The sequence below is a fragment of the Lithobates pipiens genome, unplaced genomic scaffold, assembly GCF_037356315.1.
Source record: "Lithobates pipiens isolate NorthernLeopardFrog02 unplaced genomic scaffold, aLitPip1_a1.2 Scaffold_18, whole genome shotgun sequence".
NCBI lineage: Eukaryota > Metazoa > Chordata > Amphibia > Anura > Ranidae > Lithobates > Lithobates pipiens.
In genome coordinates, this window is record NW_027507758.1 from 132,457,052 (window position 1) to 132,472,030 (window position 14,979).

Sequence of the window (14,979 nt, forward strand, 5' to 3'; positions counted from 1 at the left end):
TAATATCTGTTTGATTGTTTGTTTTTTTGTATGTCCTGTGGGGGAGATTTCCTCTTACTTCCTGTCCTACAGGGAATTACCCTGCAAGACAGTTGTCACCAGAAATGTGTCCCTGTTAGATGATTCACCCAAGCCTCTTGCTTCAATCCCATTTCTAAAATTCTGGATTTCCTCTCATTTTCAGTTTTGTGACAGTAGCCACCAGGAACAAGAATAGATGGGTGAATCTCCCCAGTAGGGACACTACAATACAAATTTGACAGAGGGTCTATTATCTCCCCGCTCTATCCAAATGGAAAAAAAAAAGAGTTTTGCCTTTTCATAGGCTGAAAGCATCTTTGAAAGTTCAGGATGGATCATATCTCCTTTGTGTTGTGGATTTGTAAATATTACTTTATTACTTCTTTTAAGCTTTAATTACGCACATTATGTGTTTTTAGCCCTCTTGATAGTGTGTAAATATTTTTAGCTACACTAGATTTAGGTGCCTGAATAGAATACATTTATGAATGGCTGGAGCCACAATGGAATTGCACTATTTCCTATTTATGCCATATTGATTCATACATAGTAGATTGTTAAAGACCTAATAAAAAATCATTTTGCTTATCTGAAATCAGAAAATAAACTGATATAGGACTATAATGAGTTCTATTTAACATCTAGGAAATGGGACATCCATGGGAATGGTGTCAATCTGTCTTTCTGGGATTAGCGGTGATTGACAAAACCTGACTTGGTGACTTCTGCTCCCTTGACAAACTATGGCTACATGTATACAATGGACAATTCAACAGCCTTATCCTTCTTATCCTCGTCCATGTTAGGTTCTCAATATCAGTTTATATCCTTTCCTGTCATATGGAATAATGCATCTTCAATGAAATACTACCAGATCCTTGGCTATCATTGAATTGAATTGCCCTTTATGGACATATAATTTATATGGCAAAAAAAAAAAACCTTATTCAAGTAAATGCCAATTAAACTGAGACCCCTTTCACATCGAGGCCGTTTTGCAGGCACTATAGCGTTTTAAAATAGCGCCTTCAATCCACCCTTAAACTGCTGCTCCATTGGCTACCAGTGTGTAAGCCCGAGGGCGCTGGCAGGACATCAGGAAAAGTCCTGCCAGCAGCTTCTTTGGAGCGGTGAAGGAGCGGTGTGTTTACCGCTCCTCCACCGCTGCTCCCCATTGAAATCAATGGGGCAGCGCTGCAATACCGCTGGCAAAACGTCGCTATTGCAGCGTATTGCGGGTGGTTTTAACTCTTTCTTGGCCGCTAGCCGGGGTAAAAGCGCCCCGCTAGCAGCTGAAATATGCTGCAAATCCAATGGTAAAGCACCGCTAAAAATAGCGGCGTTTTACCGCCGATGCTATGGGCAGCTTGGTGTGAAAGCCGTCTGAATATTTTTCAAATATACTGTATATCATACCACACACATCTAGAAACTATAATGATAAATATTAATCCATGATCTAAAGTGGTATTAAGCCCAAAAGAAAACATTTATTATGCTGAAACTTACCATTTCTAAGATGTGACGGCTGCATTTGTTTTCTTTTTTTAGGCGTTTTCCTTTATTTTTACCTGGTGATCCTGTCAGTAGGCTTGTCGTTTTTCAAAAGACCAAGATGTCTTGCAGATGTAGCAGTTACAAGGTTAAGACAAACCATTTACAGTTAACAGGGGTGCTTACAATAGTCAGCTTTTATTTATTTATATAAAACCTTTATCCCAAAAGGAAAAAAAAAAAAAGAAACTGTTGCTGTAACTGCTTGAAATGTGTTAGCTGGAGCTCAGCTTTAATTTGTTATGCCCTGTAAACACGGTTGGAAATTTCCGACGGAAAAGGTCCGATTGGATTATATTGTTGGAAAATCTGATCGTGTGTGGGCTCTATTGGACTTTTTCCGTCGGAAATTCCAACGGAAGAAATGTGAGAGCAGGATCTAAAATTTTCCGACAAAAAAATCAGATCGGGCTTTTTCCGATCGTTTGTAGAGAATTCCGACGGACAAAGTGCCATGCATGCCCAGATCAAATTACTAGACCAAAGTAGTCCCGTCGTACTCAACGAATGTCACCACGTTCCGAACGATCTGATTTTCCGACAACTTTGTCCGACTGTGTGTATGCAACACCAGTTTTGGACAAAATCCGTCTGAAAAAATCAGACGGATTTTGTGGTTGGAATGTCCGACCGTGTGTACAAGGCATTAGTATGTCTAAATCTGCTAGTGCTAGAGACTACCCTCTCCACCGATTACCAATGCTGCTGTCCAAAGGTGTCTCGGCTGCTGCTTCCGCCAGAGTAAACAGGTATTATGTTACCGGCCAGACTACCAGGTGAAAACAGAAGGAAAAAGCCTAAAAACAAAACTAATACAGCCACCACATCGAAGGATTGATAAGCCGCAACATATTTTTGGCTTTGGGTTTAATACCGCTTTAAGTTTTGTGTTTGTAATTAAATAATTATAACACTGAGAATGAAAGTAGATTTTTGTGTACTATAATCATTTTTACATAAATAAGACATAAATCAAAAAAATGTATTTCCTTTCCTTTACCTCAATGTTTCTTCAGCAAGCTTGCTTAAGATAACGTGCATCCTGTGCGTTTATTATGCACGTCACAGAGACGGAAGTGTGTTCCATAATAAATATGCCTCAAGATTTGAACTAGAGAGTGATGAAATGCATTGGCATAGCCTTAGGAACTATAAGGAACATACTGCTTTAATATGGAATGGATCAGAGTATTTCAGAATTGCTGACAATACAAGTTTCTAGGGTTTTGTTATCATCTCTACTTTTCAGAATCATAATAACCCTGGCATGCAGTATACTTAAAACCTTGGAAACCTTGGACTAAGAAGGGAGCTAACATAATGAATATGTTCTCTGAAATGCCAATAAAATGTCATTTGCTTTGCTAACATTAGAACAAATAGAGTTAGGTCAAGCATAAAGGTGTATGTAAGATAATATTCATATAGGCAAATCCTTTGATCAAGTAAAATGTATTATTTCTCTAATCAGAACTGACCAAGGACCATTTCTTTTATCTTGGCATTTTATCTCGTAGTTTTATGAGTTTATGTACGTGTTTGCTTATATATGCCTTTATTACATTTTCAGGACCCATCTATCACATCGGGCATACACGACAAGTTGCAAGTACCAAACACCATCCGAAAGTCCTGGAATGAGAGAGACAACCGTTGTGATATATGTGCCACGCACCTAAACCAGCTGAAACAGGAAGCTATCCAGATGGTGACAACCCTAGAACAGTCTACTAATGTTGAACAATATGATGCAGCTTCACCTGGATCTCCTTCAGGACATTCTAATATTCCAGCCCTTGTGGGCCCAAGACAAGTGGGGAGCCATCAGCCGAGAGACTGGGTTTACATGCCAAACCCTTATAACGCACCCAGTTACCCCGGATTTGTGGCTAGCAAACACAGCGGAAAACCTAATAGCCTTGGGCTTGCCAATGGCCAAGATAAAAAGAATGGGTCTCCTTCACATCAAGCCAAAGCCACTCTTCAGATGGCCACAAGCCCAAACAACGGCAACATCTTAAATTCAGTAGCCATTCAAGCTCATCAGTATCTTGATGGTTCTTGGTCTTTGTCAAGAGCCAATGGTGTGACCCTCTACCCTTACCAAGTAGGTATTATTTTATGCTTTTATGTTACACATTACATGATTTTTCTTTCTTCTATGGCACATTTTCTATAATGGTCTTTTTACTGGAAAAAAATACCTTTAAACTTTCTTGCCAACGCCTGGTTAAAGTTGCCAATTAGCAGAACATCAGTTAAATGGCTGGCCTCTCTGTGAATACTTGTCCCTTACAGTGCATCAGAATTAAATCATGGTACATGACCAATCATCTCACAAAAAAGTCACTGTCCTTTTACAGTTTAATGACACATGGTACAATTGTCAAGGATGTATTATGACTGGAGTTCTACAAAGAATGTCTATTATGTTCTTATGGGGATAGCAGCCAGGCATTTCTCTGTTTTTGTAATAGTTGCTACATTACCTCCCATAATCCTGATTCCTTCAAACATCGAAAGTTACACAAAACATCACAAATGCATAGAAAACAACAATTGAGTGACTTATGCTTTTATTTAAAGCCCCATGGCTTTCGTTCCTATCCTTGAGATTTATCCACCATTTTTTCTCAATCACCAATGATACTGGCTAGACTGAATGTCTCCTGGTGTGGTCATCCCCCAGTTATGATATGTGTGTTCTCCAGTCAGCTGAGACCTGTCAGAAATGGTTGAGTGCCCTCAAAGTTAACCCTTTCCATCTTCTAGACGAGTCATTGTGTATCTTTGTAAGATTTCTTTATTGCCAGTGCTTTGTGTCTAAATCTGTAAAACGTACCATATTCATTTTGAAAATGTTTTCTTTAGGGCTTTAGAAGTAGAAGCCAACCTATGACTCTTGTTCCATCAACCTAAAAAAATAGCCAAAAAAACAGCATAATGGATGAAGATCCCACCCACAGTTTTTATTTCTGTATAGTTGTTAAAACTAAAAAACATTTTAGAGACAGAAAACGAATATGATATAAAAAAAATGGTATAATAAGAAAACGAACACTCAAAGGAAGTGGGTAAAAGAAAAAAACAATGATTGCTTTGCATGTTTTCTAAAAATCCTGTCTCATTAAGGGTTGGGCAAGTTGCAGTAATCAATAGCAGGTTTCAGTTTTCAGACCAGTGAGGAAGAAATACTAATTGGTTGCTATGGGTTACTACGCATAATTCTTTAATCTGTTGAATAAGCATGATCATGTACTCATGCAAGTTTATTGCCATTCAGATTTTCATAAATTATGTGACCCGTATGAGCCTTAGCCCTTGTACACACGGTCGGACATTCTGCCAACCAAATCCGTTGGATTTTGTCCGACGGATTTTGTCCGACGGATTGTGTCCGAAACTGTTGCATACACACGGTCGGACCAAGTTGTCGGAAAATCCGATCGTTCAGAACGTGATGACGTTATTTCGTTACGACGGGACTACGTTCACGCTAGTAGCCAATAGCTTTGATGTAGGAATTTGATCTGAGCATGCGTGGCACTTTGTCTGATCAAAATTCTCTACACATGATCGGAGTATGTCTGATCGGACCAGTTTGTCGGAAAATATTTCCAACAAGTTGGTAAATTGGGTCCGACGGATATTCCGACGGAAACAGTCCGATGCATACCACACACAGTCGGATTATCCGACAAAACGGTCCAATAGGACACATTCCGTCGGAATCTCCGATCATGTGTACAAGGGCTAATATGCTATGATATTTAAAGTGGATTGTGCTGCTTTGCTCCAATAGTGTGGTCATTGAAGGATTGTTCCCTTTTACTCATGAAAATGAGAGCAATTTCCAGGCATTTGAAACCAAAAATGATTGCAAATGCATTCAAGTAAAAATAATTCTATTTATTTTGAAATACCAGTTGTGTAAGTACCTGAATCTGTTTGAGGCTCCATGCACACTGGCTTAAAAATTGCTGCTTTTACAGGAGTTTTGTGTTTTGCCTGTAGACGCAGCTGATGTTATTCCATGGGGGTTATTTCCGAAAGGCAAATCCACTTTGCACTACAAGTGCACTTGGAAGTGCAGTCGCTTTAAATCTGAGGGGTAGATCTGAAATGAGGGGAAGCTCTGCTGATTTTATCATCCAATCATGTGCAAGCTAAAATGCTGTTTTTTATTTTCCTTGCATGTCCCCCTCGGATCTACAGCGACTGCACTTCCAAGTGCACTTGTAGTGCAAAGTGGATTTGCCTTTAGTAAATCACCCCCTATGTGTCTATGCACATTAGGACGTTTACTGGCATATTTTGAGCTCAGCATTTAGAAGCAAGAAAAAAAACCCTTCTGGTTTGCTTTTCTAAGTGGAACGTTCTTCCGGAAAAATGCTAAACTCTCCTAAACTCATCTAAACTATGTACAAAAACATTTTATATGAGCGTTTTATTTCTGCCAAGGGAACTGGCATTTTTTTAAGCCCAGTTTGCATGGAGCCTTAATATTAGACTCCTATGATTCCTTTTGTAGTATCATTCAGACTAGGAGAGGTGGGGCCAGTGCTTGGAGCCAATTAGGCTCTGCTGCAGTGCCCATGTGTTGACAGAGAGCATGCTGATAGAAGAATGGAGTAAGAAGAGGTCCTTATCATGGTGCCGCTGCTCATTTAGTGGGCCCCAGAAGGAAGGAGCATTTAACTACTGTAAGACCAAGTTGTGCTGCTGTTGCAGGGGCAGACAAGTATATGGTTATGTTTTCTGCCTGGTTTGCCCGAAAAACACTTGGCCATAGATGGATTCAGCTGGTTCAGCAGAGACTGCCCAAATTTTGATCAGTGTGTGGCTGTCCCTAATCGTTTCATCAATTACTTTCAAAGGGGACTTTCTAGGGAAGACTTTTGTCCATCAGTGGCTACAGCCCCTGATTAGTGTACTCTGACTGAGACAAGTATCGCTGTCATAAAATAGGGCCTTTTTACAGCCACCTTGCTTGTTTAAATGGAGGTAAAGCTACCTGACTATGGCTAGCTTTACAAATATTTACATTGATAGTCAAAAGCAAGATACAGTGCAGCATGGCCATGAACACATGGTATATCTCCTTATTGGGAGATCCTCTTGTATATCAGTATCACTACATCCATCACTGTGGAAAGCAAGCTATCCCACACTACTCAAATTTGCACACAAATTTGGGCAACTCCAAATATATGTTACACAGTTGCTTAATATACTATTTGACAAAGTGGTGAATCTCTGCCTGCTGCCTGCCGGGGATATGTTTATAAAGGTCCTCTTTTTGAGAGGCACTTGTTCACATATTGTGATGGCTGTCAACAGTTATTAAACATTCCGGGTCCCCACTGACGATCAGAGTTGTGATAGTGATCACATGATCACCATGTTAGCTATGGCATAGTGATCACATGCTGGTTGGAGGTTTCATTATAAAAATAAAAGCATTCAGCTTGCACATAAAACAGATACAATTACAGCATTAAAAAATAACAGCAAATTAATAAAAAATAAAAAAGTAGGCCTTTTTTTTATTTTTTTTATTTTTTTTACATATTTGTGCAATCATCAGTGTATAATAAAAAAAAACACAAAGCTTAGTTTTTACTATAACAGTTTACAAAAAAAAAAACATTCTTGTCCATAAAAAATAAAAAATGATTTATGTATGCAAAGCAGAGTATTGTCAAGGTAATTTACTTGTCCTGAGCATATAAGGCGTAGGCACCCTCTGGATTGAAAGGGTTAAAGAAGGAATTACAGGGAACCCAAACTATTCATGTTTAAAAAGAATATCTTCTAAATAATTCAATTTTTTCTTGGGACATTAGCTGCGTGAAATTGCATATACAGTTTTTCCTAAGTCATAAGGCATCAGCTGACCTCATCCCGAGCAAGAAATCAGTCAAGTTTTCGTATCACAGTAAATTAGCTAATTACTTCTCACATTTATGATCCCTGCTTTATCCAAACTCCGAAAGGGACCTAAAAGAGCAAATGGAGCTCATATAAAATGTAACACTTTTTTTGTTATATTTCACTTTCTAATTACTATAGTCTGATTTGATCCCTTGTGACATTTTTCTCATGCTTTATGAAAAAAAAATAATTACCTTAATATTTTTCCCTTGGGACACAGTCTGGTTGGGATAGAGGTTTAAGACTTGCTTTTGTTAGGTTAAGGAAGCCTAATTGTGTAAATGACCAAATCACATGACTAAGTGCAAAGAAAGTTAATTATAGGGATTTTGAAGCTCTAGGGTGTTGACAAAATTGTATCATTATATTTAGTGTCATGCTTTATTTAGAATGGCTAAAGTGCTTAATTTCCTCTATATAGTTCTATTAAGGTAAAATGTGTGAAAATTATTATAATTCAGTGCTAACTGGAGCTCATAGTTGAATCTTGCTGTCACATAATTATAAAATCATAATTGTTTCTTTAGATGGCAATATACACTTTTGAAGAGTGAATTCTAGATCATGAGGCATATACTGATCTGCTTGCCTCTACCATCAAACCCAGGGCCGATCAATGAATGCAGTAATATCATTCAGAATTCTTTGTGTGCAGAATCTGAAAGTTTATTACAAGTAACTCCATTTGAGCACTAAATGGTTACCATTTACAATGCTCAGCTGATTTTTAAACACTTACTGGGGCAATTTTTCACATATTGTTAAATGTTAAAGGGGTTGTAAAAGTACCGTATTTATCGGCGTATAACACGCGCAGGTGTATAACACGCACCCCAAGTTTAGGAGGGAATTTTAAGGAAATAAACTTTTAGAAGGGAAGTTTAAGGAAAAAAAAACTTACCGTACATTTAATTGCCCATCAGTACAGCCTTATCAGTGTCCATCTGCAGCCTTGTCCATCATTGCACCCTTGTCAGTGTCATTTGAAGCTTTGTCATGCAGCTTTGTCCATCATTGCTGCTTTGTCATGCAGCCTTGTCCATCGTTGTACCCTTGTCAGTGTCAATTGCAGCCTTGTCAGTTTTAGTTGCAGCTTTTTTTTTTTTTTTAAATGTCGCCGCCGAGATACAGAGCCGGATGTCCTGTGTATTTCGGCGGCGCTCGGTAGTTCCCGGCCGCCTTCGGCCGTTCTCGTCATCTTTCGGCTGCCTTTGGTGGAGGATCGGCGTATAACACGTACCCACGATTTTCCCCTGATTTTAAGGGGAAAAAGTGTGTGTTATACGTCGATAAATACGGTACATTTTTTATTTGCTAACTAGCTTCCTTCAAGCTAATGCAGTACTAGTTCACTTACCTGTTCCTTAGATTTCTCTTCTAAATGTCACTAATCCTTGTTTGAAATCCTCACTTCCTATTTGTTTTCATGGAGCTTGTCACCGTCAGTCGAGCCGTTTTGCTTGGTGATGAGTTATCGTGCTCGCCCCTGTGTGGAGATGCTCTCTACGTATCACAGAGACACAGGGGCTGGTGGTTATTGGGCATGTCTATGACGCTGCAGCGCCGCCTCCTGTGCCTTATTTGTAACTTGCACTAATCTTCACTTCCCCGCCTTGACTCCGCACCCTAATTTGGGGGGTGTTTAAAGGAGAAAACGTTGCTCGTTTTCATTAGATGAAATATAGAAAAAATGGCACTGCGCATGCGCAATGCCGCTAAGCATAATTGGAAATGTAGTTCCGTGGTTGCCGTGACCTTGCTTTAATGCACGCACACCGCAAACCCGGAAGTAGAGGAAAGAATCCCTGGAGGACAGCAGGATTATTACATACAAATTCAATAGGTGATAAAATATTTTTGGAGGAAATCATATAATTATTAGAAATCAGTATGTAACAGAGAGTGGTAATAGCTTAAAACATTTTTAACTTTACAACCTCTTTAAATCTGCATTTTTTTGCTAGAAAACTACTGTAACCTCCTAAACAATTATATATTTTCTTAAAGCAGTGAGATAAATAAAATAGTGACAGTTGCAACTTTTTTGTCGCATGATTTTTCCACAACTGTTTATAAAAATGCATATTTTCTGAAAAATGCAGTAAAACTAGTTTTTGTGCACACAAACACAATATAATACCAGTTTTTTTGAAAAAATATAAAAGATAGGATTGCATCTAGTAAATAAATACCAACATGTCAAGCCTTAAAAGAGAAGTATCAAAGCATTTTTAGCAATGCTTCTCTTGTGAGTCACAGGAGTGCTCCTGTAACCGAGAATCAGCTTACAGTGGGCTAAAGTCCACTGTCGGCTGACATCATAGAGCTGTTTCAGGTTCTGGAAGAATCCCGGCAATAATTTCAGGATCCACCCAGGTGCCAGATCGGCAGCTGACTCAGCCTGTCAGTGCACCACTGAAAGTCTGAGCCAGCTGCTCCTGTTTCCTCTCATACTTGGAACTCCAGTGAATGCTGGAAGGGCAGAACAGAGAGTGGTAACTGCAGGGGAGGGTCTATCGGAGGCACAGGATGTCAGTGACTGACAGGCATTACTCTCTGTGACCTGTAAATGGTTAGTGTGGCACTCAGGTTTAGTGAAGTGGGGTATGCAAACCAGGGCATCTGCAACTGCTGCTCAGAGTGCTGGCAAGGGATGGAGCCCATCCTGCCTCTTGCAATGGCTCAAGGAAAGAAGGGTTACCCTTGAATGCCACACATCCATGGTGAGCTACAGAGATGAGTGACATGGCAACCTCAGCCTGGACTCTGATCAGGCCACACCCCCAATGCATTTTGCCCCCCCCCCCGAGATTAGAAATGGGGATCCACTTGCCACTTCACTCATCTCTATATGACACCATGGATGTACGGCATTCAGGGGTCACCCTTCCTTCCTTGAGCCATTACTCTCTGCTCAGCGCAGACCAAGAACTGAAGATATCGGTGGTTGTGTGATTGCCCAGTTCTCAGTCTTAGAGCTGGCAGGGGACAGCTGCAGCATCACACTGAGGCTACAAAATGAATGGGAGTTTGTATGTTAATTTTTTCTAATTGCTCTCGCCAGTGAAATGGGGAAAAAATATAGTACCCAAAATTGTCCATAGACAACACTTTAAGGACTAGTTTACACTTGGGGTGGCCCTCTGCAGAACGATCTGTGGTGGATATGTGTGTTATGTAGCTTCCTCAACCCATAAAAACCCATGACTCAACCTTGTGCATTGTTACAACACAAAGCAATGTTTTCCTTTTTAAAATTTTTTTACTTTGAGTCACAAAATAGAGAAAAAGAGAAAAAAAGAAAAAGAGATTATTACTCGGGATTTTTATCCAGACAGGTTGATGGAGCGCCAGGGTGCTTGTGCCATTGAGAGGAAAATGGCTTTTCAGTTTCCTCATCAGTTGGTAAATCCCTGGAGTCCGGAGATTTTATAGAGATTTGGGAGGGATGCAATCTCCAATCCTGGGCCCTGGATTTAGGATCTCGAGCACACAAATTGGGCAGGTATGTTCTGGGCTTTTAGGAGAATCATGACTATGGTCAAGGGCTCCACCCCAGAGGTCTCTGCCAAGGAGTTAGGAGGGCTGCACCAAGGAGAGACATGAGAACCAGAGAATCAAGGGGCTGCTAACTGTATGTACCAAGAGTTTGTGAGAGGACAGTCTGTAGAAGACAGACAATGGCTGAGTAAGGCCAGAGTTGTGGTGATATATATGTAAGCCAAGAGGCTGACGATCCATTGTTCCCTCCTAAACCCCTGCAAAGGAAACACATTGATTTTGTTTTTTTCTGAGGTTTTATATTTTATTTTAATAAAATTGGGCAAAACAAATCCCTTAAAAAGAAGTAAGCTAGTGGCTTAAAGCTCTAATAATTGACGTTGAGCTCTCACAGAAAGGATTTGGATATTTGGTCTTTGTGTCTTTACACTGCATGCAGAAATAAATTTCTTGATATGGACTAGTACACTTTAGTATGGGGCTACTAAGTTAAAGTTTATTTGTAGTAGACTAATCACCATAGTATGTTTTAATATGTTCCAGTTCCCTGACTGCATATAATAACACTATCCAAATGCAGAGATAATTTATTTGTTAATGACATGTTGTGACAGACAAAGAATTTGGTTTAGACAGAGGTATTTTACTTAATGTACCAATATCTACTTAATTTACTCTCTCCCACTGCATACATTGATTCCAAAGGATGGTTGAGGACCTTGGCATTCTGTAGTGCAATTAATAGTTTGAAAAGTAGTATATTTAACTTATGGGATACTATGTCTAATTTTAAATTAAACCCAGTCTAGAAGACTATTCTGATCTATTCAAGACATCTGGCTGGGGATGGTTAAATTGATGAAGTAATCTGCCATTTACATTTGCCCATAAATAATGAATTATTGCTATGTTTATCTGTGAGCACAGCAGGGAGCGCAGTCATAAAACATGTTCTTAAAATATGAAGACTAAAAAATTTGCTTTGAGAGCTCCCTGACTGTCCCGACTTTACTTGTCTCTCCATATATCGTCTGAGCCGCTCAGGGTGAATTAAACCTGACACTGCAGAAATTCATCCCGGCTGTACTGACAGAGCAGTTACTGGCTGGGTGCTCTTCTGTTCTTCGAGAATTCATTTTTGTCAGTACTGATTGTGCTGCTTTGTGTTCAGCTTAACTTTATAGTCTATTTTCTATTTTTTTAAGTTGATAGTCTCATTGTCTTTCTTGGGATGTGGTGTTGACTTGGTCAGCCAGGACCATACAGTATATGTTTTTCTAAAGCAATGCACATCTCAAAAACACCATTGTGGCCAAGTTTTTACATTCTGTGCAATAGTTATTATTTGATTTTCAAGGGATAATGGGTTCAAGTTCACCCACACAGGGGGACAACACAATTACACAGAATATTAGTCAAACAGAGTATCAATAGTAAACATGCAATAAATCATATACAGCTAACTGTTCAGGCTCCTGGGGCAACATTAGGGTGTTCGTAATCCAGTAAATTCCCCAGGGACGGAGATCCCGGCGTATAACATGCTGAATTGAAAAAGGACCAGAACTAAAGGACAAGAGGGAAGAGCAAGGAGACGGGGGGTAGAGTTGGGGGGGGGGGGGGCACAAATCTGAGGCCCCCATAGGCATCACATTGTAATCAACTTTAACTGGACGGATGTAGAGAAGGTGGGGAGTAGTTATTCCAAGGTTTACAAATGTTAAGAAATTTGCAATTGGAGTCCTTTAAATACTGGACATTTTTTCATTACCCATTAAAACAGTCATGCAATGTTTTACTCCCTGAAACAAAACCAATGGTATCTTCCAGGCCTGAGCAATGGTCCATTTAGTAGACAGAAATAGGTAGGATGCTTATTTTTGTTGGTATGTAAAGCAGCCTAGCATAGGGCAATGTAGTAGAACCAATTTGGCATCCTTATGATTCACCAAATAAAATAAGGTATGCAACAGATCAAAAAGCCTGGACCAGAAGCCAGTCAGCTATGGACAAGACCAAAAGATAGGCAATTTGTCTCCTCGCTGGTCAGGATTCCTGAAGCATCTGTCACTGTACCCAGGATTCGCGTGGGCTCAAGTTTTTAAATGAATCGATACTTTAGCATGAATATATTTATTTATTATATTATGTGATAGCCAGTATATAATCATCTTATATCTATATACAATATAATTAGATTTGTTTGTGTAATAAATAAGCTGGAGATGTAACCCATGGCAATCACTCACATAATCAGCAAGAGCTAGGATTCATATCTACAGTATGTCGGTAGAAAACCTCTACTTTGTATTTTGATATCTAGTCTTTTTTTGATTCAGTTAATTGTGGTGGCAAAAAGCCAAATGCACTTGGTGTGGAATTGCCGGTTATTGACGCAGAGGAACCCATTGCGGGATGAAGTGCAGAATAGGCAATAGTTTATAGTTTTGCTTAAAGGTTAGTTGTTGGGGATGGGAAAAGGAGTGAAGTGTCGAGGGCATACTTTAGGAGTTAAGTATCAAGGGGGAAGATGTTAAGGGTTCAATTTTCTGCTTGTTCGGCTTAATCCCTATCCGTACCTCTTAGCATGTACAGACAAGAGGCATTCTAGCCCATCCTGTCAGCGCTGCAAGGAGAGGAGAGAAAACTAGGAGCATTTCAAATCCCCAGATCAGGAAGATGGGGGGCAGGGGTTGGAGGGGGTCCAGTGTAAGGCCACCTCACCGATTTTCTGTAAATGTGAACTTACACTTTAAGCTGGTCATAGACTAGTAGAATTTCATTAGAAAATGCTTACTTTAGGAACGGTCATCGACTTCCTAATTGTTGATGGGTTCAAAACAACATTTGTTTTCAACCACAGTGACAAATAAAGTTCTACAAATCAGGATGGAAATTTTTTTCTTGCACAAACTATTTTCTAACAGTGAATATGGTTTTTGTTTGGGAAAGCCCATCCACTCCAAAAAAAATCTTTTAAACTTTCAAATGAAAGTCATCAAGCCATCAATTGTTCTGATAATTCAACTAGTGTATAGCCAACATTAGATTAGAGAAGAGTTAGACCTGCTGTTAAAGTAGAACTGTGGGCAAACTTTTTATTATATTTTGGACATAGGGAGGGTTATAACTCCTGTCATTTTATTTTTAGTCATCTGTGTCCCATTGCAGAGATTTCCCTTGACTTCCTGTCCCATAGCCAAAACAAGAAGCAAGAGAAAATTCCTGCCAATTCATTAATTAATTAAGGGAACCCCTTGGGGTCTCACAGATCACCAGAACCAGTGTCCCCATTGACAATCTTACCATCTATTACTTTTCTGGGGATAACCCAACATTTGGGAGGGTGAATCTCCCTAACGGGGGGGGGGGGGGGGCAAATAGCAATTAAAATGTATTCTAAACCATCTTATCCAAAAGTTAAAAAAAAAGTTATGCCTTTAGTTTTACTTTGTTTTTTATTGCTGTCTGTGTCACCACTACAAAGACACACCATCATTATTTAATATAGTCGTAAAAGACCACAGTCACTGAAACAGAAACTTTGGGCAAACCCACAATTTTAGAGTTGTAGCCAGAACAAGAAATGAGGATAAATCTTCCAATAGAAACACCTCTGTTCCAGAGACAACTGTATAAGAGGGAGCCGCCCATCCCTTTGTGAAGATTTCTCTTCACTTCCTGTTCCATTAGGAAGGGAAGGGGAAACAGGGCACAGATAGCAAAAAGAAAGGAAAAACAAACTGTGAGGGATACATACACTTTAAAAATGTATTTTTTGCCATTTTGGGTTGCAGCCAGCTATTAAAAAAAAGTTGTGTCATTTTAGAAAGAGGTGTTACAGTAAAAGTGACACTAAAAAACAATGTTCTGTAATACAAATTGTAGAGGCAGTGGAGAAAGTAATGCAGGAAACATCAAGCATATTAGCAGCGACAGCAAAGTGCAGATTTTCCCAGATTTATTGCA

General features: G+C 39.5%; 1 protein-coding gene across 1 annotated transcript in view; it reads left to right on the plus strand.

The window, feature by feature from the left end:
* Positions 1-14,979, plus strand: part of KIF26B (kinesin family member 26B) — a 524,156-nt gene that overhangs the window by 210,615 nt on the left and 298,562 nt on the right. The window contains exon 3 of the mRNA XM_077486139.1: positions 3,146-3,682. Coding sequence (XP_077342265.1) covers positions 3,146-3,682 — 537 coding nt within the window. The remainder of the gene's footprint in view (positions 1-3,145; positions 3,683-14,979) is intronic.